Below are 23,108 nucleotides of genomic sequence, written 5' to 3'. Positions count from 1 at the left end.
GTAGCCGAGCCATTCATGACCACTCAGGACATAGAACTGTTGCCGCGTTTTCTCTTTCCTCTGGGATCCTCTTTGTAATTCACTAAGAGCTTTTCCTGAGACCCTTGTCTTGGCTGGTGCTTGTGCTCCTCATTAAGGTATCCAAACAGCAGGCCAGTTTTGTCAGTTCAGTCCAGCTTGTCAGTGTAGTTTTGCTAAGCTTCGTCCTTCTTTCTGGAGCTGAGTAGAGAATTCTGGGCACTAGGCATTACACAGGCTTGCCGATAACCTGAGGCAACAGAGAGTTCCTACCAGTAAAACAAAGACAAAGCATGTTCTTACCCACTTCTGCCACAGTACATCGAGGGCTTTCTCACATGCCCAGTATGCTGCCATGAGAACTAGCATTTGGGAAAACCACCATACTAAGTTTACATATATCCAAAAGAATCATACAGAGGCTGACTCCCCTGACAGCACTCAGAAACAAATTGTATTCCTCAGCATACATTAAAGCCACACCCTCAAGGGTGATAACATGTCTCAAGCAAGTGAAAGTAAACTTAAATAGAAGAAATGACTCTCTTTTTCAGATTAGAAAGATGAGCCAAAAGTTCTGAAAATTGGAAAAACACAGGATATCAACACACATCTTTGCTCCTCAACCTTTTGGTAACCATCACTGATCTTTTTACTCTATCCATAATTTTGTTTTATGGATAATGTCATTTTTGGAAATATGCATTTAAGTCTTTTCATAGCTTGATAGTTCATCTACTTTTAGTCCTTAGTAATATTCCATTGTATGACTATAGCACAGTTTATTCACTCATCTTTCTAAGATTATCATTGTTGCTTCACAAATTGGTTGAATTTTGCATGCATGTTCACAAGGCATTTCTCTTGTTTATAATAATATCATCTGGTTTTGATTTAGAGTAATGCTAGCATTATACAATGAGTTGAAATGTACTCCGTATTAGGCTATTTGTGCATTGCTATAGAGAAATACCTGAGATTGGGTAATTTATGAGAAAATAGGTTTCACTGGCTCACAGTCCTACAGGTTGTACAAGAAGCATAACATGGGGCTCTGCTTCTGGGGAGGACTGTGGAAGCTTACAGTTATGGCAGAAGGTGAAGCAGGAATTTGCACATCACATGGCCAGAGTAGGAGAAAGAGAGAGAGGTGGGAGGTGCCATGCACATTTAAATGACCAATTTTCATGAGAATCACTATTATGAGGACAACACCAAGGGCATGGTGCTAAGTTATTTGTGAGAAATCTTTCCTCATGATGCATTCACCTCTCACCAAACTTTACTTCCAACATTGGGGATTACATTTCAATGGGAGTTTTTGGTGGGGACACACATCCAAACTATATCGTACTTTCTTTTATTTTAGGGGTAGAGTTTGTTTAGAATTATATCTCATTTTTTCTCTAGAATATTTGGTAGAAACCACTAGTGTAGAATTCTTGGCCTGGACTTTTCATTGTAAGAGAATTTTTAAGTATGACTTAATACTCTTTTATAGATTTGGGGCAATGCAGGTTATCTATTTTTTCTTGAGATATTGTAGTTTTTTTGACTACTGACTAGATTTTATTTTTCTATTGTTGACACCATTTTTATTTTGGAAAAAAGAATTGGATTTCTTACATAAAGGTTTCCTCTGAATGTTTGCCAGAATCAGTATACTGTTATTCCTAGTTAAAATTTTTTTCTTTTTTCTATTATTATTGTTATACTTTATGTTCTAGGTTACATGTGCAGAACGTGCAGGTTTGTTATATAGGTATAAATGTGCCATGGTGATTTTCTGTACCCATCAACCTATCGTCTACATTACGTACTTCTCCTAATGCTACCCCTCCCCTAGCCCCTTACCCCACAACAGGCCCTGGTGTGTGATGTTCCCCTCCCCGTGTCCATATGTTCTCATTGTTCAACTCTCACTTATGAGTGATAACATGCGGTGTTTGGTTATCTGTTCTTGTGCTAGTTTGCTGAGAATGATGGTTTCCAGCTTCATCCATGTCCCTGCAAAGGACATGGACTCATCCTGTTTTATGGCCGCATAGTATTCCATGGTATATATGGGCCACATTTTCTTTATCCAGTCTATCATTGATGGATATTTGGGTTGGTTTCAAGTCTTTGCTATTGTGAATAGTGCCACAATAAACATACGTGTGCGTGTGTCTTTATAGTAGCATGATTTATAATCCTTTGGGTATATACCCAGTAATGGGATGACTGGGTCAAATGGTATTTCTGGTTCTAGATCCTTGAGGAATCACCACACTGTCTTCTACAATGGTTGAAATAATTTACACTCCTACCAACAGTGTAAAAGTGTTCCTATTTCTCCACATCCTCTCCAGCATCTGTTGTTTCCTGACTTTTTTTTTTTTTTTTTTTTTTTTTTTTTTTTTGAGACAGAGTCTCACTCTGTCACCCAGGCTGGAGTGCAGTGGCCAGATCTCAGCTCACTGCAAGCTCTGCCTCCCGGGTTTATGCTATTCTCCTGCCTCAGCCTCCTGAGTAGCTGGGACTACAGGCGCCCGCCACCTCTCCTGGCTAGTTTTTTGTATTTTTTAGTAGAAACGGGGTTTCACCGTGTTAGCCAGGATAGTCTCGATCTCCTGACCTCATGATCCGCCTGTCTCAGCCTCCCAAAGTGTTGGGATTACAGGCTCGTTTCCTGACTTTTTAATGATTGCAATTTTAACTGCCATGAGATTATATCTCATTGTGGTTTCGATTTGCGTTTCTCTAATGATCAATGATGATGAATTTTTCTTTCCTATGTTTGTTGGCTGCATAAGTGTCGCCTTTGAAGAAGTGTCTGTTAATATCCTTCGCCCACTTTTTGATGGAGCTGTTTGTTTTTTTCTTGTAAATGTGTTTACGTTATTATAGGTTCTGGATATTAGCCCTTTGTCAGATGGATAGATTGCAGAAGTTTTCTACTATCCTAAAGGTTGCCTGTTCATTTTGATGCTAGTTTCTTTTGGTGTGCCAAAGCTCTTTAGTTTATTTAGGTCCCATTTGTCAATTTTAGCTTTTGTTGCCATTGCTTTTGATGTTTAGTCATGAAATCCTTGCCCATGCCTATGTCCTGAATGGTATTGCCTAGGTTTACTTTTAGGCTTTTTATGGTTGTAAGTTTTATGGTTAAGTCTTTAATCCATCTGGAGTTAATTTTTGTATAAGGTGTAAAGAAAGGGTCAGCTTTCAGTTTTCTGCATATGGCCAGCCAGTTTTCCCAACACCATTTATTAAATAGGGAATTCTTTTCCCATTACTTTTTTTTTTTCAGTTTTGTCAAAAATCAGATGGTAATTTTCACATTTCAATGAATTTGTCAATTTTGTCTAAGTTGTCATGTTTATTCACATACTTTTTAAATATTACCTTGTATTTTTAAGTATCTGTAGAATCTGAAATAATGTCACATTAACTCATTTCCAGAGTTAGTAACTGTAACTTTTTCTTTTCAAGAGCTAGTTTGGCTAATAGACTTTTGCTTTTATTGATCCTCTCAAAGTGTTTGGTGTTGTTCAATTTTTGTATCATTTTTGTGTTTTATTAGTTCCATCTCTGATGTTTTAGTTCTCTTTGCCTATTATTTAAAAAATCTATAGTTGGGAGCTTATCAAGAACATAGATTGAATTCTCACAATTTTGGAAGCCACACAGTTCCAGATCAAGGTATCATCAGATTTTATGTCTGAAGAGGTACCACTTCATGATTCATTGATGCATTCTTTTGCCCTGTGTCCTCACATGGCAGAAAGGGTAAAGAGGCTCTCTGGGGTTATTTCTATCAGAGCATTAATCCATTTATGAAGGGTGGCCCTCATGACCTAATTATATCCCAAAACTCCTGCCACCTAATAACATCACCTCTGTGATTTGATTTTAGCATATGAAATTTGCAAGGACAAAAACATTCAAGCCAATGCAGATATTTATCATTTCCTCTACTTCCATTGAGTTTACTTTTTTCTTATTTTTTTCTTTCGTTTCTTAAGGTAAAAGTCAAAGTTATTTATTTGAGAGTCTTCTAATGTAGACATTCAGTGCTGAAAATTTTTATTTTTATTTTTTTACTTTTATTTTTTTATGATACCAATATTTTTATTATGATTAGTTTTCTGAAGACATTACTATTTTAAAATAACAGTCACAAAATTATGTAAATACTCCAAATCAAGTTTTATTATACTTAGCAACAGATATCAATCATAAATGAATTATAATGCAGGTATCAGGTAACTAATTTAGTAATCTTCTTTTTTTTAAATTTATTTTTTATTTTTTATTTTTATACTTTGAGTTCTAGGGTACATGTGCATAACGTGCAGGTTTGTTACATATGTATACTTGTGCCATGTTGGTGTGCTGCACCCATCAACTCGTCAGCACCCATCAACTCGTAATTTACCTCAGGTATAACTCCCAATGCAATCCCTCCTCCTCATGATAGGCCCCGGTGTGTGATGTTCCCCTTCCCAAGTCCAAGTCATCTCATTGTTCAGTTCCCACCTATGAGTGAGAACATGCAGTGTTTGGTTATCTGTTCTTGTGATAGTTTGCTAAGAATGATGGTTTCCAGCTGCATCCATGTCCCTACAAAGGACAGAAACTCATCCTTTTTCATGGCTGCATAGTATTCCATGGTGTATATGTACCACATTTTCTTAATCCAGTCTGTCACTGATGGACATTTGGGTTGATTACAAGTCTTTGCTATTGTGAATAGTCCCACAATAAACATATGTGTGCATGTGTCTTTATAGCAGCATGATTTATAATCCTTTGGGTATATACCCAGTAATGGGATGGCTGGGTCATATGGTACATCTAGTTCTAGATCCTTGAGGAATCGCCATACTGTTTTCCATAATGGTTGAACTAGTTTACAATCCCACCAACAGTGTAAAAGTGTTCCTATTTCTCCACATCTTCTCCAGCACGTGTTGTTTCCTGAATTTTAATGATCGCCATTCTAACTGGTGTGAGATGGTATCTCATTGTGGTTTTGATTAGCATTTCTCTGATGGCCAGTGATGATGAGCATTTTTTCATGTGTCTGTTGGCTGCATGAATGTCTTCTTTTGAGAAATGTCTGTTCATATCCTTTGCCCACTTTTTGATGGGGTTGTTTGTTTTTTTCTTGTAAATTTGTTTGAGTTCTTTGTAGGTTCTGGATATTAGCCCTTTGTCAGATGAGTAGATTGCAAAAATTTTCTCCCATTCTGTAGGTTGCCTGTTCACTCTGATGGTAGTTTCTTTTGCTGTGCAGAAGCTCTTTAGTTTAATGAGATCCCATTTGTCAATTTTGGCTTTTGCTGCCGTTGCTTTTGGTGTTTTAGACATGAAGTCCTTGCCCATGCCTATGTCCTGAAAGGTACTACCTAGGTTTTCCTCTAGGATTTTTATGGTGTTAGGTCTAACATTTAAGTCTCTAATCCATCTTGGATTAATTTTCTTATAAGGAGTAAGGAAAGGATCCAGTTTCAGCTTTCTACTTATAGCTAGCCAATTTTCCCAGCACCATTTATTAAATAGGGAATCCTTTCCCCATTTCTTGTTTCTCTCAGGTTTGTCAAAGATCAGATGGCTGTAGATGTGTGGTATTATTTCTGAGGACTCTGTTCGGTTCCATTGGTCTATATCTCTGTTTTGGTACCAGTACCATGCTGTTTTGGTTACTGTAGCCTTGTAGTATAGTTTGAAGTCAGGTAGCATGATGCCTCCAGCTTTGTTCTTTTGACTTAGGATTGTCTTGGAGATGCGGGCTCTTTTTTGGTTCCATATGAACTTTAAAGCAGTTTTTTCCAATTCTGTGAAGAAACTCATTGGTAGCTTGATGGGGATGGCATTGAATCTATAAATAACCTTGGGCAGTATGGCCATTTTCACGATATTGATTCTTCCTATCCATGAGCATGGTATGTTCTTCCATTTGTTTGTGTCCTCTTTGATTTCACTGAGCAGTGGTTTGTAGTTCTCCTTGAAGAGGTCCTTTACATCCCTTGTAAGTTGGATTCCTAGGTATTTTATTCTCTTTGAAGCAATTGTGAATGGAAGTTCATTCATGATTTGGCTCTCTCTTTGTCTGTTACTGGTGTATAAGAATGCTTGTGATTTTTGCACATTAGTTTTGTATCCTGAGACTTTGCTGAAGTTTCTTATCAGCTTAAGGAGATTTTGGGCTGAGAATTTGGGGTTTTCTAAATATACAATCATGTCATCTGCAAAGAGGGACAATTTGACTACTTCTTTTCCTAACTGAATCCCCTTGATTTCTTTCTCTTGCCTGATTGCCCTAGCCAGAACTTCCAACACTATGTTGAATAGGAGTGGTGAGAGAGGGCATCCCTGTCTTGTGCCAGTTTTCAAAGGGAATGCTTCCAGTTTTTGCCCATTCAGTATGATATTGGCTGTGGGTTTGTCATAAATAGCTTTTATTATTTTGAGGTACGTTCCATCAATATCAAATTTATTGAGCGTTTTTAGCATGAAGGGCTGTTGAATTTTGTCAAAAGCCTTTTCTGCATCTATTGAGATAATCATGTGGTTCTTGTCTTTGTTCTGTTTATATGCTGGATTATGTTTATTGATTTGCGAATGTTGAACCAGCCTTGCATCCCAGGGATGAAGCCCACTTGATCATGGTGGATAAGCTTTTTGATGTGCTGCTGAATCCGGTTTGCCAGTATTTTATTGAGGATTTTTGCATCGATGTTCATCAGGGATATTGGTCTAAAATTCTCTTTTTTTGTTGTGTCTCTGCCAGGCTTTGGTATCAGGATGATGTTGGCCTCATAAAATGAGTTAGGGAGGATTCCCTCTTTTTCTATTGTTTGGAATAGTTTCAGAAGGAATGGTACCAGCTCCTCCTTGTACCTCTGGTAGAATTCAGCTGTGAATCCATCTGGCCCTGGACTTATTTTGGTTGGTAGGCTATTACTTATTGCCTCAATTTCAGAGCCTGCTATTGGTCTATTCAGGGATTCAACTTCTTCCTGGTTTAGTCTTGGAAGAGTATAAGTGTCCAGGAAATTATCCATTTCTTCTAGATTTTCCAGTTTATTTGCGTAGAGGTGTTTATAGTATTCTCTGATGGTAGTTTGTATTTCTGTGGGGTCGGTGGTGATATCCCCTTTATCATTTTTTATTGCATCAATTTGATTCTTCTCTCTTTTCTTCTTTATTAGTCTTGCTAGTGGTCTGTCAATTTTGTTGATCTTTTCAGAAAACTTACTCCTGGATTCATTGATTTTTTGAAGGGTTTTTTGTGTTTCCATCTCCTTCAGTTCTGCTCTAATCTTAGTTATTTCTTGCCTTCTGCTAGCTTTCGAATGTGTTTGCTCTTGCTTCTCTAGTTCTTTTAACTGCGATGTTAGAGTGTCAATTTTAGATCTTTCCTGCTTTCTCTTGTGGGCATTTAGTGCTATAAATTTCCCTCTACACACTGCTTTAAATGTGTCCCAGAGATTCTGGTATGTTGTATCCTTGTTCTCATTTGTTTCAAAGAACATCTTTATTTCTGCCTTCATTTCGTTATGTACCCAGTAGTCATTCAGGAGCAGGTTGTTCAGTTTCCATGTAGTTGAGCGGTTTTGATTGAGTTTGTTAGTCCTGAGTTCTAGTTTGATTGCACTGTGGTCTGAAAGACAGTTTGTTATAATTTCTGTTCTTGTACATTTCCTGAGGTGTGCTTTACTTCCAATTATGTGGTCAATTTTGGAGCAAGTGCGATGTGGTGCTGAGAAGAATGTGTATTCTGTTGATTTGGGGTGGAGAGTTCTATAGATGTCTATTAGGTCTGCTTGCTGCAGAGATGAGTTCAATTCCTGGATATCCTTGTTAACTTTCTTTCTCGTTGATCTGTCTAATGTTGACAGTGGAGTGTTGAAGTCTCCCATTATTATTGTATGGGAGTCTAAGTCTCTTTGTAAGTCTCTAAGAACTTGCTTTATGAATCTGGGTGCTCCTGTATTGGGTGCATATATATTTAGGATAGTTAGCTGTTCTTGTTGAATTGATCCCTTTACCATTATGTAATGGCCTTCTTTGTCTCTTTTGATCTTTAATGGTTTAAAGTCTGTTTTATCAGAGACTAGTATTGCAACCCCTGCTTTGTTTTATTCTCCATTTGCTTGGTAAATCTTCCTCCATCCCTTTATTTTGAGCCTATGTATGTCTCTGCATGTGAGATGGGTCTCCTGAATACAGCAGACTGATGGATCTTGACTCTTTATCCAGTTTGCCAGTCTGTGTCTTTTAATTGGAGCATTTAGTCGATTTACATTTAAGGTTAAGATTGTTATGTGTGAACTTGATCCTGCCATTATGATATTAACTGGTTATTTTGCTCGTTAGTTGATGCAGTTTCTTCCTAGCCTTGACGGTCTTTACATTTTGGCATGTTTTTGCAATGGCTGGTACCGGTTGTTGCTTTCCATGTTTAGTGCTTCCTTCAGGGTCTCTTGTAAGACAGGCCTAGTGGTGACAAAATCTCTAAGCATTTGCTTATCTGTAAAGGATTTTATTTCTCCTTCACTTATGAAACTTAGTTTGGCTGGATATGAAATTCTGTGTTTAAAATTCTTTTCTTTAAGAATGTTGAATATTGGCCCCCACTCTCTTCTGGCTTGTAGAGTTTCTGCCGAGAGATCTGCTCTTAGTCTGATGGGCTTCCCTTTGTGGGTAACCCGACCTTTCTGTCTGGCTGCCCTTAAGATTTTTTCCTTCATTTCAACTTTGGTGAATCTGGCAATTATGTGTCTTGGAGTTGCTCTTCTTGAGGAGTATCTTTGTGGCATTCTCTGTATTTCCTGGATTTGAATGTTGGCCTGCCCTACTAGGTTGGGGAAGTTCTCCTGGATGATATCCTGAAGAGTGTTTTCCAACTTGGTTCCATTTTCCCCCTCACTTTCAGGCACCCCAATCAGACATAGATTTGGTCTTTTTACATAATCCCATACTTCTTGCAGACTTTGTTCATTTCTTTTTCTTCTTTTTTCTTTTGGTTTCTCTTCTCGCTTCATTTCATTCATTTGATCCTCAATTGCTGATACTCTTTCTTCCAGTTGATCGAGTCGGTTACTGAAGCTTGTGCATTTGTCACGTATTTCTCGTGTCATGGTTTTCATCTCTTTCATTTCGTTTATGACCTTCTCTGCATTAATTACTCTAGCCATCAATTCTTCCACTTTTTTTTCAAGATTTTTATTAGTTTCTTTGCGCTGGGTACATAATTCTTCCTTTAGCTCTGAGAAGTTTGATCAACTGAAGACTTCTTCTCTCATCTCGTCAAAGTCATTCTCCGTCCAGCTTTGATCCGTTGCTGGCAATGAGCTGTGCTCCTTTGCCGGGGGAGATGTGCTCTTATTTTTTGAATTTCCAGCTTTTCTGCCCTGCTTTTTCCCCATCTTTGTGGTTTTATGTGCCTCTGGTCTTTGATGATGGTGACGTACTGATGGGGTTTTTGTGTAGGTGTCCTTCCTGTTTGATAGTTTTCCTTCTAACAGTCAGGACCCTCAGCTGTAGGTCTGTTGGAGATTGCTTGGGGTCCACTCCAGACCCTGTTTGCCTGGGTATCAGCAGCAGAGGTTTCAGAAGGTAGAATATTGCTGAACAGTGAGTGTACCTGTCTGATTCTTGCTTTGGAAGCTTCCTCTCAGGGTGTATTCCACCCTGTGAGGTGTGGGGTGTCAGACTGCCCCTAGTGAGAGATGTCTCCCAGTTAGGCTACTCAGGAGTCAGGGACCCACTTGAGCAGGCAGTCTGTCCCTTCTCAGATCTCAACCTCCGTGTTGGGAGATCCACTGCTCTCTTCAAAGCTGTGAGACAGAGTCATTTGCGTCTGCAGAGGTTTCTGCTGCTTTTGTTTACTGTGCCCTGTCCCCAGAGGTGGAGTCTACAGAGACAGGCAGGTTTCCTTGAGCTGCTGTGAGCTCCGCCCAGTTCGAGCTTCCCAGGGCTTTGTTTACCTACTTAAGCCTCAGCAATGGCGGGCGCCCCTCCCCCAGCCTCGCTGCTGCCTTGCTGGTAGATCACAGACTGCTGTGCTAGCAATGAGGGACGCTCTGTGGGCATGGGACCCTCCGGGCCAGGTGTGGGATATAATCTCCTGGTGTGCCGTTACCTTAAAGCGCAGTATTGGGGTGGGAGGTACCCGATTTTCCAGGTGTTGTGTGTCTCAGTTCCCCTGCCTAGGAAAAGGGATTCCCTTCCCCCTTGTGCTTCCCAGGTGAGGCGATGCCTCGCCCTGCTTCAGCTCTCGCTGGTGGGGCTGCAGCAGCTGACCAGCACCGATTGTCCGGCACTCCCTAGTGAGATGAACCTAGTACCTCAGTTGAAAATGCAGAAATCACTCGTCTTCTGTGTCGCTCACGCTGGGAGTTGGAGACTGGAGCTGTTCAATTTCGGCCATCTTACTCCACCCCCGAAAATTTTTATTTAAGTGCTATTGTAGATGCATTTTACAATATCTAACGTGTTGTGTTTTCTTTTGAAGTTAGTTCAAAATAGTTTCTAATTTTTCTTTTTATTATTTTTGGAACCAACCCAGGGTTGTTTGGATGTTATGTTACTTAATTTCCAATAGTTGAGTTGTTCCAGGTACATTTTTATTATTGAGTTTTAATTTGATTGTTTTTGGGTCAGGTAACATGTTTTGTGTGACCTAAATCCTTCTCAATCCTTTCATTAAGATATGATCTAGAATATAGTCTTTAAGTACTTCTGAAGAATTGTGTAAAGTCTACCACATTCTTGCCGACTTTCTGCCTCCTTATTCTACTACTTGAGTAAGGGGTTTAGAAATTTTAGACTATACAAATGGGCATTTTTCCATTTCTTTTGCAGTTCTATCTATTTTTGTATCATGTATTTTGAAGGGTTTACATTATTTTCTACAAAAATATTTAGGACTGTTATGTTTTCTTGATTAAGTGAACCCTTTGTCACTATAAAATGACCTTGTTTATTGCTGGTAATAATTTTGCTATGAAATGTACTTTGGTATTAATACAACCACTCTTCCTCAGTCTTCTTTTGTCACGTTGTAGTGTGGTGTGCCTTGTTTCATCTTTAACCAATTTTTGTCTTTATATTTAAAGTTTATTTCTTATAGGTGTTATACAGGTAGATCTTACTTTTATATCCATTCTGACAATCTGCCTTTGAGCAGAGGTTTTTCGATCAGTTTAATTTATAATGTAATTATTGATATGATAAAAATTGTCTGTCACCATGCTGTTTGATTTCTATTAGTCCCAGATCTTCTTTGCTTTGTTTTATTCTTTTTCTGCTTCCTTCAGACTAGTTTAGTAATTTGTATGATTTAGTTTTATATGTATATTTATAGGTATAATGTTTTTTAGTTATTGATCTAGTTTTATATTTCTTTATGATTTAGTCATATCTTTTTGTCATATAAGTTTATTTGGTTATTAGATATAACTCTTTGCTTTGCTGTCTTAGTGGTTGTTTTAGGATATATAGTGTATGGATTTTCCTTATCACAACCCACCTTCAAGTAATATTATATCATAACATAGATGGTATAAGAAATTACAATCTTATATTTTCATTTCTTCACTTCCAGCCAGATACCAGCCTGGATCTGTGGGATTGTAGCTTTCATTAAGTTTAGAATATATTTAGCCAATTTTTCCTCAAACTTTTTTTCTGTCTCGCCTCCTACTTCTTTAGGGACTTATATATTATGTGCTGGGAGTTTGCTGATAGTTCTCTAGTGTCTCAAATTTATGAAACTTTTCTTTCTTGGTGGCAAATCAATCTATGCTCATATCTCCTCAGCATAGCTTTCATCTCCAGCATTGTAACTTGTATCTTTACAAGTACAATTTAGTTTTTTAAAGTATCTTCTATTGCTCTACTTATCTTCTTGATTTTTATTGTAGAATAGAGTTGAGTTACTTATAAACAGCTTGATCCTTTTTCTTTTTTCTTTTTATGGTATGAGCTAACTCCCCACACCTGAGGCAAGACCTTTCAGACTATTCATTTTCCTGGGAAGTCTGAGTCTTCCCAGGCAAATCTATAAAAATAGGCACTCTTCTTGGTACTATGTAAGCACAGGTGTGATTTTCACTAACTTTATAAGTCCCCCTGACCTGGCTTGGTCTTAGGTGGTTTTCTGGCTCACATGCAATCTTCATTATTTTGCTAAATACTGGGAGGGGATTTCCAGGGGTTTCTTGCTTTCACTTCTGTATCTCTCTCTTCTCCTCAGTATTCTGTTCGGTGTTGTCTGTCTCCTTTGGTTTTACCAGACTCTAAGCTTCAGCAATGTAACCAAGAGAGTCTGGTAGGTTCCACTTCAGTTTTTTCTTCCTGTGTCATGTCTTGGAATCTCTGTCAAGGCAGGAAGCTGAAACATTCATGAGGTTTGCTTTCCATTTTCTTTTTCTGTTTTTCAGGGATTATCATCTTCTTTGCCTAATGTCCACTGTCTAAAAAATTGTTTAGTGTATTTTGTGTGTTTTATTTTTAATTATTTTAGCTAAGAAGAAAAATCAACACCTGTAGTCCTCTTGTGGCTAGAGGCAGATTACACTAGAGCTTCAGCACATGCCACACACTGGCTAAAATGCTTTTCTTCCCCGCTTGCTCAACTACATCCTTTTCAGGCTTCGTTCCTCAGTGTAGCCATACATTCCTCAGGGGATTTTTCCAGGGCCTAGTATAGATCTTATTCTAAGCAATCTGTTTTCTTACAGTATCTATCTGAATTTACAATTGTAACTTTTCTGGGGCTTTGCTTTTTATTTTATATTTTATGTTTTAAGCTAAACAAGAGCAGAGTTTTGTTTTGTTTTGTTTTGTTTTTTCTGTTTAATCTGCAGAACGTAGTATAATGCCTTCCCCATGGTAGGCAATCAATATAAATTTGTTCAGTGTGTGAGTTATTGATTGTTAAAATATGCAGCCGTTTATATCCCAAAAGTACTAATACGTTTTATTTCTATCTCCTCCTTGAGACAGATTCAACTAGCCTATCAAAAATCTTGGATGCAGTTCCTTCTTGTGAAAGAGCACAGGAACTTAAAAAAGATCACTGTGAACAACTTACAACAAAACTGAAAAAAATGAAAAATAAATTTTGTGTACTACAAAAGGAACTATCAGAAGCAAAAGAAATAAAATCACAGTTAGAGAACCAAAAAGTTAAATGGGAACAAGAGCTCTGCAGTGTGAGGTATGACATCCTAGTTTTAAATAAATATTTCAATTATTTATACTAAAGGTATGTAGGATACTTTTTGTAAAAGCTGCCTTACCTTCTGAGGTTTAACTGGAGAGAAAAATCTCTGTCTTGTAGAGTGTCAAATTCTTTTAAATAATACAAGTTCTTAAATGTGAATACTTCTGCTGATAATTAAATGCATATTTATTTAAATCACAACTTTAATGGCTATATAGAAGGCCATTATTTGGAAATCCCATTACTTAACAAATTAATATTTTTGATTTTTAATTTTTTATATTATAAGTGCTGCAATGCATAACTGCATGTAAATCTTTTTTATCCTTTCTAATTATTGACTTGGAATAAATCCTTCAATATAAAAATATCTCGGGGGGGGCATGCCAAAGATGGCTGAATTGGAACAGCTCCAGCCTCCAGCTCCCAGTGTAAGTGACATAGAAGACAGGTGATTTCTGCATTTTCAACTGAGGTACCAGGTTCATCTCACTGGGTTGTGTCGGACACTTGACGCTGGTTTGTTGGTGCAGCGTGACCATCCAGAGCTGAAGCAGGGCAATGCATCACCTCACCTGGGAAGCACAAGGGGAAAGGGAATTTCTTTTCCTAGCCAAGGAAATCGAGACCCACAACACCTGGAAAATTGGGTAACTCCCACCCTAATACTGTGCTTTACCAAGGGTCTTAGCAAAAGGCACACCAGGAGATTATATCCTACACCTGGCCCAGAGGGTCCCACTGCCATGGAGCCTCCCTCATTGCTAGCACAGCAGTCTCAGATCTAACTGCAGGGTGCCAGCAGAGCTGTGGGAGGGCGCCCACCATTCTTGAGGCTTAAGTAGGTAAATAAAGCCACCAGGAAGCTGGAATTGGGTGGAGCCCACCACAGCTCAAGGAAGCCGGCCTGCTTCTGTAGACTCCTCCTCTGGGGACAGGGCATAGCTAAACAAAAAGCAGCAGAAACCTCTGCAGAGGTAAATGCCCCCGTCTGACAACTTTGAAGAGAGCAGTGGATCTCCCAACACCGAGGTTGAGATCTGAGAACGGACAGAATGCCAGCTCAAGTGGGTACCTGACCCCTGAGTAGCCTAAGGGGAGATATCCCCCACTAGGTGCAGACCAACACCTCACACCTCACACGGCAGGGTACACCCCTGAGATGAAGCTTCCAGAGCAAGTATCAGACAGCAACACTCGCTGTTCAGCAATATTCTATCTTCTGCTGCCTCCGCTGCTGATACCCAGGCAAACAGGGTCTGGAGTGGACCTCAAGCAAACTCCAACAGACCTACAGCTGAGGGTCCTGACTGTTAGAAGGAAAACTAACAAACAGAAAGGACACCCACACCAAAACCCCATCAGTACATCACCAACATCAAAGACCAAAGGCTGATAAAACCACAAAGATGGGGAAAAAGCAGTGCAGAAAAGCTGGAAATTCAAAAAATCAGAGTGCATCTCCCCCTCCAAAGGAACACAGCTCATTGACAGCAATGGAAAAAAGGTGGACGGAGAATGACTTTGATGAGTCAAGAGAAGAAGTCTTCAGTCGATCAAACTTCTCAGAGCTAAAGGAGGAACTACATAACGAGCGCAAAGAAACTAAAAACCTTGAAAAAAGATTTAATGAATGCATAACTAGAATAACAAATGTAGAGAAATCCTTAAGAGAACGACAGAGATGAAAACCATAACACGGGAACTATGTGACAAATGCACAAGCTTCAGTAACCGACTCAATCAACTGGAAGAAAGAGTATCAGCGATTGAAGATCAAATGAATGAAATGAAGTGAGAAGAGATGTGTAGATAAAAAAGAGAAAAAGAAATGAACAAAGCCTCCAAGTAATATGAGATTATGTGAAAAGACCAAATCTACGTCTGATTGGTGTGCCTGAAAGTGACGGGGAAAATGGAACCAAGTTGGAAAACACTCTACAGGATATCATCCAGGAGAACTTCCCCAACCTAGTAAGGCAGGCCAACATTCAAATCCAGGAAATATAAAGAACTCCACAAAGATACACCTCGGGAAGAATAACTTTAAGACACATAATTGTCAGATTCACCAAAGTTGAAATGAAGAAAAAAATGTTAAGGGCAGCCAGAGAGAAAGGTCGGGTTACCCACAAAGGGAAGCCCATCAGACGAACAGCAGATCTCTCGGCAGAAACTCTACAAGCCAGAAGAGAGTGGGGGCCAATATTCAACATTCTTAAAGAAAAGAATTTTCAACCCAGAATCTCATATCCAGCCAAACTAAGTTTCATAAGTGAAGGAGAAATAAAATCCTTTACAGATAGGCAGATACTTAGAGATTTTGTCACCACCAGGCCTGCCTTACAAGAGACCCTGAAGGAAGCACTAAACATGGAAAGGAACAACAGGTACCAGTCATTACAAAACATGTCAAAATGTAAAGTCCATCAATGCTAGGACAGAACTGCATCAACTAGTGAGCAAAATAAGCAGCTAATATCATAATGACAGGATCAAGTTCACACAAAACCATATTAACCTTAAATGTAAATGGACTAAATGATCCAATTAAAAGGCACGGACTGGCAAACTGGATAAAAAGTCAAGACCCATCAGTTTGCTGTATTCAGGAGACCCATCTCACATGCAGAGACATACATAGGCTCAAAATAAAGGGATGGAGGAAGATCTACCAAGCAATTGGAAAACCAAAAAAAAAAAAAAGCGGGGTTTGCAATGCTACTGTCTAATAAAACAGACTTTAAAGCATCAAAGATCGAAGGAGACAAAGAAGGCCATTACATAATGGTAAAGGGATCAATTAATCAGGAAAAGCTAACTATCCTAAATATATATGCACCCAATACAGGAGAACCCAGATTCATCAAGCAAGTCCTTAGAGACTTATAAAGAGACTTAGACTCCCATACAAAAATAATGGGAGGATTTAACACCCCACTGTGAACGTTAGATGGATCAATTAAAGAGAAAGTAAACAAGGATATCTAGGAATTGAACTCAATTCTGCACCAAACGGACCTAATAGACATCTACAGAACTCTCCACCCCAAATCAACAGAATGTATATTCTACTCAGCACAACATTGCACTTATTCCAAATTTGGCCACATAGTTGGAAGTAAAGCATTCCTCAGCAAATATAAAAGAACAGAAATTATAACAAACTGTCTCTCAGACCACAGTGCAATCAAACTACATCTCAGGACTAAGAAACTCAATCAAAACCACTCAACTACACGTACACTGGACAACCTGCTCCTGAACAACTACTGGGTACATAACTAAATGAAGGCAGAAATAAAGATGTTCTTTAAAACCAATGAGAACAAAGATACAACATACCAGAATCTCTGGGACACATTTAAAGCAGTATGTAGAGGGAAATTTATAGCACTAAATGCCCACAAGAGAAAGCTGGAAAGATCTAAAATTGACACTCTAACATCACAATTAAAAGAACTCGAGAAGCAAGAGCAAACACATTCGAAAGCTAGCAGAAGGCAAGAAATAACTAAGATCAGAGCAGAACTGAAGGAGATAGAGACACAAAAAACCCTCCAAAAAATAAATGAATCCAGGAGTAGGTTTTTTGAAAAGATCAACAAAATTGATAGACCGCTAGCAAGACTAACAAAGAAGAAAAGAGAGAAGAATCAAATAGACACAATAAAAAATGAAAAAGGAGATATCAACACCAACCCCACAGAAATAGAAACTACTATCAGAGAATACTATAAACACCTCTACACAAATAAACTAGGAAACCTAGAAGAAATGGATAATTTCCTGGACACTTACACTCTCCCAAGACTAAACCAGGAAGAAGTTGAATCCCTGAATAGACCAATAGCAGGCTGTGAAATTGAGGCAATAATTAATACCTTACCAACCAAAAAAAGTCCAGGACCAGAAGAATTCACAGCCAAATTCAACCAGAGGTACAACGAGGAGTTGGTACCATTCCTTCTGAAACTATTCCAATCAATAGAAAAACAGGGAATCCTCCCTAACTCTTTTTATGAGGCCAACATCATCCTGATATCAAAGCCTTACAGAGATACAACAGAAAAAGAGAATTTTAGACCAATATCCCTGATGAACATCGATGCAAAAATCCTCAATAAAATCTTGGAAAACCGAATTCAACAGCACATCAAAAAGCTTATCCACCATGATCAAGTGGGCTTCATCCCTGGGATGCAAGGCTGGTTCAACACACGCAAATCAATAAATATAATCCAGCATATAAATAGAACCAAAGACAAAAACCACATATTTATCTCAATAGATGCAGAAAAGGCCTTTGATAAAATTCAACAGCCCTTCATGATAAAAACTCTCAATAAAATTGGTATTGATGGAACATATCTCAAAATAATAAGAGCTGTTTATGACAAACCCACAGCCAATATCATACTGAATGGGCAAAAACTGGAAGCATTCCCTTTGAAAACTGGCACAAGACAGGGATGCCCTCTCTCACGACTCATATTCAACATAGTGTTGGAAGTTCTGGTTAGGGCAATCAGGCAAGAGAAAGAAATCAAGGGTATTCAGTTAGGAGAAGAAGAAGTCAAATTATCCCTGTTTGCAGATGACATGATTGTATATTTAGAAAACCCCATTGTCTCAGCCCCAAATCTCCTTAAGCTGATAAGAAACTTCAGCAAAGTCTCAGGATACAAAATCAATATGCAAATATCACAAGCATTCTTATACACCAGTAACAGACAAACAGAGAGCCAAATCAGGAATGAACTCCCATTCACAATTGCTTCAAAGAAAATAAAATACCTAGGAATCCAACTTACAAGGGATATAAAGGACCTCTTCAAGGAGAACTACAAACCACTGCTCAGTGAAATCAAAGAGGATGCCAACAAATGGAAGAACATACCATGCTCATGGATAGGAAGAATCAATATCATGAAAATGGCCATACTGCCCAAGGTAATTCATAGATTCAATGCTATCCCCATTAAGCTACCAATGACTTTCTTCACGGAATTGGAAAAAACTGCTTTAAAGTTCATATGGAACCAAAAGACCCCGCATTGCCAAGACAATCCTAAGTCAAAAGAAAAAGGCTGGAGGCATCACACTACCTGACTTCAAACTATACTATATGGCTCCAGTAACCAAAACAGCATGGTACTGGTACCAAAACAGAGACATAGATCAATGGCACAGAACAGAGCACTCAGAAATAATACCACACATCTACAGTCATCTGATCTTTGACAGATCTGACAAAAACAAGAAATGGGGAAAGGATTCCCTATTTAATAAATGTACTGGGAAAATTGGCTACCCATAAGTAGAAAGCTGAAACTGAATCCTTTTCTTACACCTTATACGATCATTAAAATGTCAGAAAACAACGGGTGCTGGAGAGGATGTGGAGAAATAGGAACACTTTTACACTCTTGGTGGGACTATAAACTAATTCAACCATTGTGGAAAACAGTTTGGCAATTCCTCAAAGATCTAGAACTAGAAATACCATTTGACCCAGCCATCCCATTATTGGGGATATACCCAAAGGATTATAAATCATGCTGCTATAAAGGCACATGCACATGTATATTTATTGTGGCACTATTCACAATAGCAAAGACTTAGAGTCAACCCAAATGTCCATCAGTGATAGACTGGATTAAGAAAATGTGGCACATATACACCATGGAATACTATGTAGCCATAAAAAACGATGAGTTTGTGTCCTTTGTAGGGACATGGATGCAGCTGGAAGCCATCATTCTCAGCAAACTATCACAAGAACAGAAAACCAAATACCGCATGTTCTCACTCATAAGTGGGAAGTGAACAATGAGATCACTTGGACACAGGATGGGGAACATCACACACCAGGTCCTATTGTGAGGAGGGGGTAGGGGGGAGGGATAGCATTAGGAGATATACCTAATGTAAATGATGAGTTAATGAGTGCAGCACACAAACATGGCACATGTGTACATATGTAACAAACCTGCACGTTGTGCACATGTACCCTAGAACTTAAATTATAAAAAAAAAATTGGTTAAATTATAGCAAGTTTTTAAAAAGTTCTTTGTTCATTACTTCTTAATTTTTCTCAAGAAAATTTATATTCATTTACAGTTCAACAAAGAGATTATGAAATTGTCATTCTTCTCTCCCCAAGAATCAATTTCTTTTAATTATACACTTTTAATCTTAATGTGCATGGAATATAAAGAAAATATAGAGTAATTTATGATTAGTTTATTCAACATCTCTTGCTCTCCTACATAAATAAAATTAATTAAGAATTTTATGTTAAAAATACATATTATTTTTATTCTTTAATTAAATATTATATTCTTTTTTGTTCTAAAAGAGATTTAAAATTTGTTGAAAAATATATAATAATCAACAAGACATGTTTAAAGTATTACTCAAAAAGGAAACAAAAGGCATTTGGAATAACATATTACACTGTTTAACCTAGTCTGAGATTTTAGTATTAAAATTATTTTTAGTGATACCATATATTATAAGTAGCAATATTTATGTCTAATAAATCTGTAAACTTTTTTTATAAAAAGTAATGTCACTGTAATCAGTTAGTTCTAAATGATCTGTCCTCATTGAGGAGGAATTTTCACTGTGTTATATTTTTAAAAAATAATTTTCAACTCATAAATGTACCAAATGGCTTCCAATATTCTTTTCCATAACAGTCATCAAAGCTACTAAAAACAGAAACTTTCTAACTAGAACATGTTTTTTCTCACTATTTTTCAAGTATGTATGTCATTTGGAAGATGTTAGAGTAATAAATACCTGAGAACTAGAAAGAAAAAAATTCAGGAATATAGAAATTTTATTGGAATAATAAACCAGTATAGGAAGAAGTAGATCTCAAAGTGAATTCTATTTTCTAACAAAATGAAGGTTAAGATAAGTATGTTTAATGGCAGATTGACTTTAAATCAAGAAGAAGAGGAGAGAAGAAATGTCGAGATATTAAATGAAAAAATTAGGGAAGAATTAAGAAGACTCAAAGAGCAACATAGGAACGAGTTAGAAGTGAAACAACTTTCACAGGCTCTCAGAATACAAGATATGGAATTGAAGAGTGTAACAAGTAATTTGAATCAGGTGAATCAATTTCTGGCAAAAAAATTATATTTCTAACTTTATTTCATCAGTATTACTTTTAATATCCCTTTGATTTAGTATGTATTATTCAGGTCCTGAAGGAAAATATTGTCTTAAAATTAACTATGAGATTTGTAGCTACAGTTATTTGTTAGAAATTATGGCATCCAAATAGTATCTTATTTCAGTACAAAGAGCTTTTGTCAGGAAACAACAGGTGCTGGAGAGGATGTGGAGAAATAGGAACACTTTTACACTGTTGGTGGGATTGTAAACTAGTTCAACCATTATGGAAAACAGTATGGCGATTCCTCAAGGATCTAGAACTAGATGTACCATACGACCCAGCCATCCCATTACTGGGTATACACCCAAAGGATTATAAATCATGCTGCTATAAAGACACATGCACATGTATGTTTATTGCAGCACTATTCACAATAGCAAAGACTTGGTGTCAACCCAAATGTTCATCAGTGACAGATTGGATTAAGAAAATGAGGCACATATACACCATGGAATACTACGCAGCCATAAAAAAGGATGAGTTTGTGTCCTTTGTAGGGACATGGATGCAGCTGGAAACCATCATTCTTAGCAAACTATCACAAGAACAGAAAACCAAACACCGCATGTTCTCACTCATAGGTAGGAACTGAACAATGAGATCACTTGGACTCGGGAAGGGGAACATCACACACCGGGGCCTATCATGGGGAGGGGGGAGGGGGGAGGGATTGCATTGGCAGTTATACCTGATGTAAATGACGAGTTGATGGGTGCTGACGAGTTGATGGGTGCAGCACAGCAACATGGCACAAGTATACATATGTAACAAACCTGCACGTTATGCACATGTACCCTAGAACTTAAAGTGTAATAATAAAAAATAAAAAATAAAAAAAAAGAAAAAAGAAAATAATGATAATCCCTACCATATACTTAGTGATAATTTATTGGTAAGAATTTTGTTCCTAGCAACATAGTTTAGTGTGTTTTTCCAAGTTAACATTTAATACTGACTCAAACATTATCAAGAGGCAAAAGTTATTGTCATAGTAAATAAGCTCATAGTATTCTAAGTAGGGCTCTCTAGATTGTATCTTCTTTACCACTTTTGTTTTGAAATAGAAGACTTCTTTTGTATTTACATATTTGCCCAGTAAAATTAACTGAGATTTGGTGAAGAAGTCCTGGATGCAGACTCAGAAGGCTTGGAGAAAATCCTACAACTTATTTATATTTTTAATCTTTTCCTTGCCGAATTGTGAAAACTAAAAGTGCTTGTTACAATGTCTCAACTTATCAAATATTCATAAATATAATTCTTAAAATTAACTATGTTTTTTAAAAAATAAAATATCTAGAGAATATTCTCAGGAAAAAGGAACTGAAAAAGCTTCCAGAAATTGTATCTGTCTAAATATATGCAGCACTAAGTCTCTTAGTATGGGATCTTGTATAAGTTAGACATCAGAGTATAAACCCAATTTTCATATGTAGTCAAACTGATTAATCTTTTATTTTATACTTTTGAGCTTGTTGTAATTCAGGGAAAGTTTTTTTTTTTTTTCCAATTCTGAGGCTCTTAAAAATTCTCTAGTCATTTCTTTTTTACTGTCATGAATTCATTGTCTCCAAATAAATGTTTGAACTTTGGGGAATTCATGCTGTATAGTATTTGAGGTTTTGATTCAATGGTTCTTCAACCAATACCTATTTATAAAAGCCCTTTCATTATATGAAGGTACAAATTATTCTTTAATTTCAGAGGAACTATGATATGCCATTTTATTGAGTGCTAGCTAAAAGTTTATTTTATTTTATTTAGGTTTCTCACCCTTGTGAAAATGGCAATGATCTCTTTCATGAAAATTGCATGTTGAAAAAGGAAATTGCAATGCTAAAACTGGAAATAGACACACTAAAACATCAACACCAGGAGAAGGAAAATAAATACTTTGAGGACCTTAAGATTTTACAAGAAAAGAATGCTGACCTTCAAATGACCCTAAAACTGAAAGAGAAAACGTTAACAAAAAGGGCATCTCAGTATAGTGGGCAGCCTAAAGTTCTGATAGCAGAGAATGCAATGCTGACTTCTAAATTGAAGGAAAAACAAGACAAAGAAATACTGGAGACAGAAATTGAATCATAGCATCCTAGACTGGCTTCTGCTTTGCAAGACCATGATCAAAGTGCGACATCAAGAAAAAAACAAGAACTTGCTTTCCACAGTGCAGGAGATACTCATTTGCAAGGAAAAATGAATGTTGATGTGCGTAATACAATATATAACAATGAGATGCTCCATCAACCACTTTGTGAAGCTCAAAGGAAATCCAAAAGCCTAAAATTTAATCTCAATTATGCAGGAGATGCTCTGAGGGAAAATACATTGGTTTCAGAACATGCACAAAGAGACTGTCGTGAAACACAGTGTCAAATGAAGAAAGCTGAACACATGTATCAAAACAAACAAGATAATGTGGACAAACACACTAAACAGCAGCAGTCTCGGGAGCAGACATTATTTCAACTACAAAGCAAAAATATGTGGCTTCGACAGCAATTAGCTCATGCACTTAAGAAAGCTAACGAAAGCAAGATAACAATTAATATTAATTTTTGTGAGAAGAAAATGCAACATCATCTCCTAAAAGAGAAAAATGAGGAGGATTTAATTACGGTAACCATTTAAAAGAATGTACAGATCAATGTGAAAAAGAGAAAGCAGAAACAGAA

General features: G+C 37.4%; 1 protein-coding gene across 1 annotated transcript in view; it reads left to right on the top strand.

The window, feature by feature from the left end:
- LOC103215739 (ankyrin repeat domain-containing protein 30B-like) overlaps nt 1-23,108 on the top strand; it is a 213,756-nt gene that overhangs the window by 117,620 nt on the left and 73,028 nt on the right. The window contains 4 exon segments of the mRNA XM_073018916.1: nt 13,018-13,231; nt 20,183-20,363; nt 22,195-23,038; nt 23,041-23,108. Coding sequence (XP_072875017.1) covers nt 13,018-13,231; nt 20,183-20,363; nt 22,195-23,038; nt 23,041-23,108 — 1,307 coding nt within the window.

Source organism: Chlorocebus sabaeus, chromosome 9 (assembly GCF_047675955.1).
Source record: "Chlorocebus sabaeus isolate Y175 chromosome 9, mChlSab1.0.hap1, whole genome shotgun sequence".
Classification (NCBI taxonomy): domain Eukaryota; kingdom Metazoa; phylum Chordata; class Mammalia; order Primates; family Cercopithecidae; genus Chlorocebus; species Chlorocebus sabaeus.
This window is presented reverse-complemented; position numbering and strand designations above follow the sequence as displayed.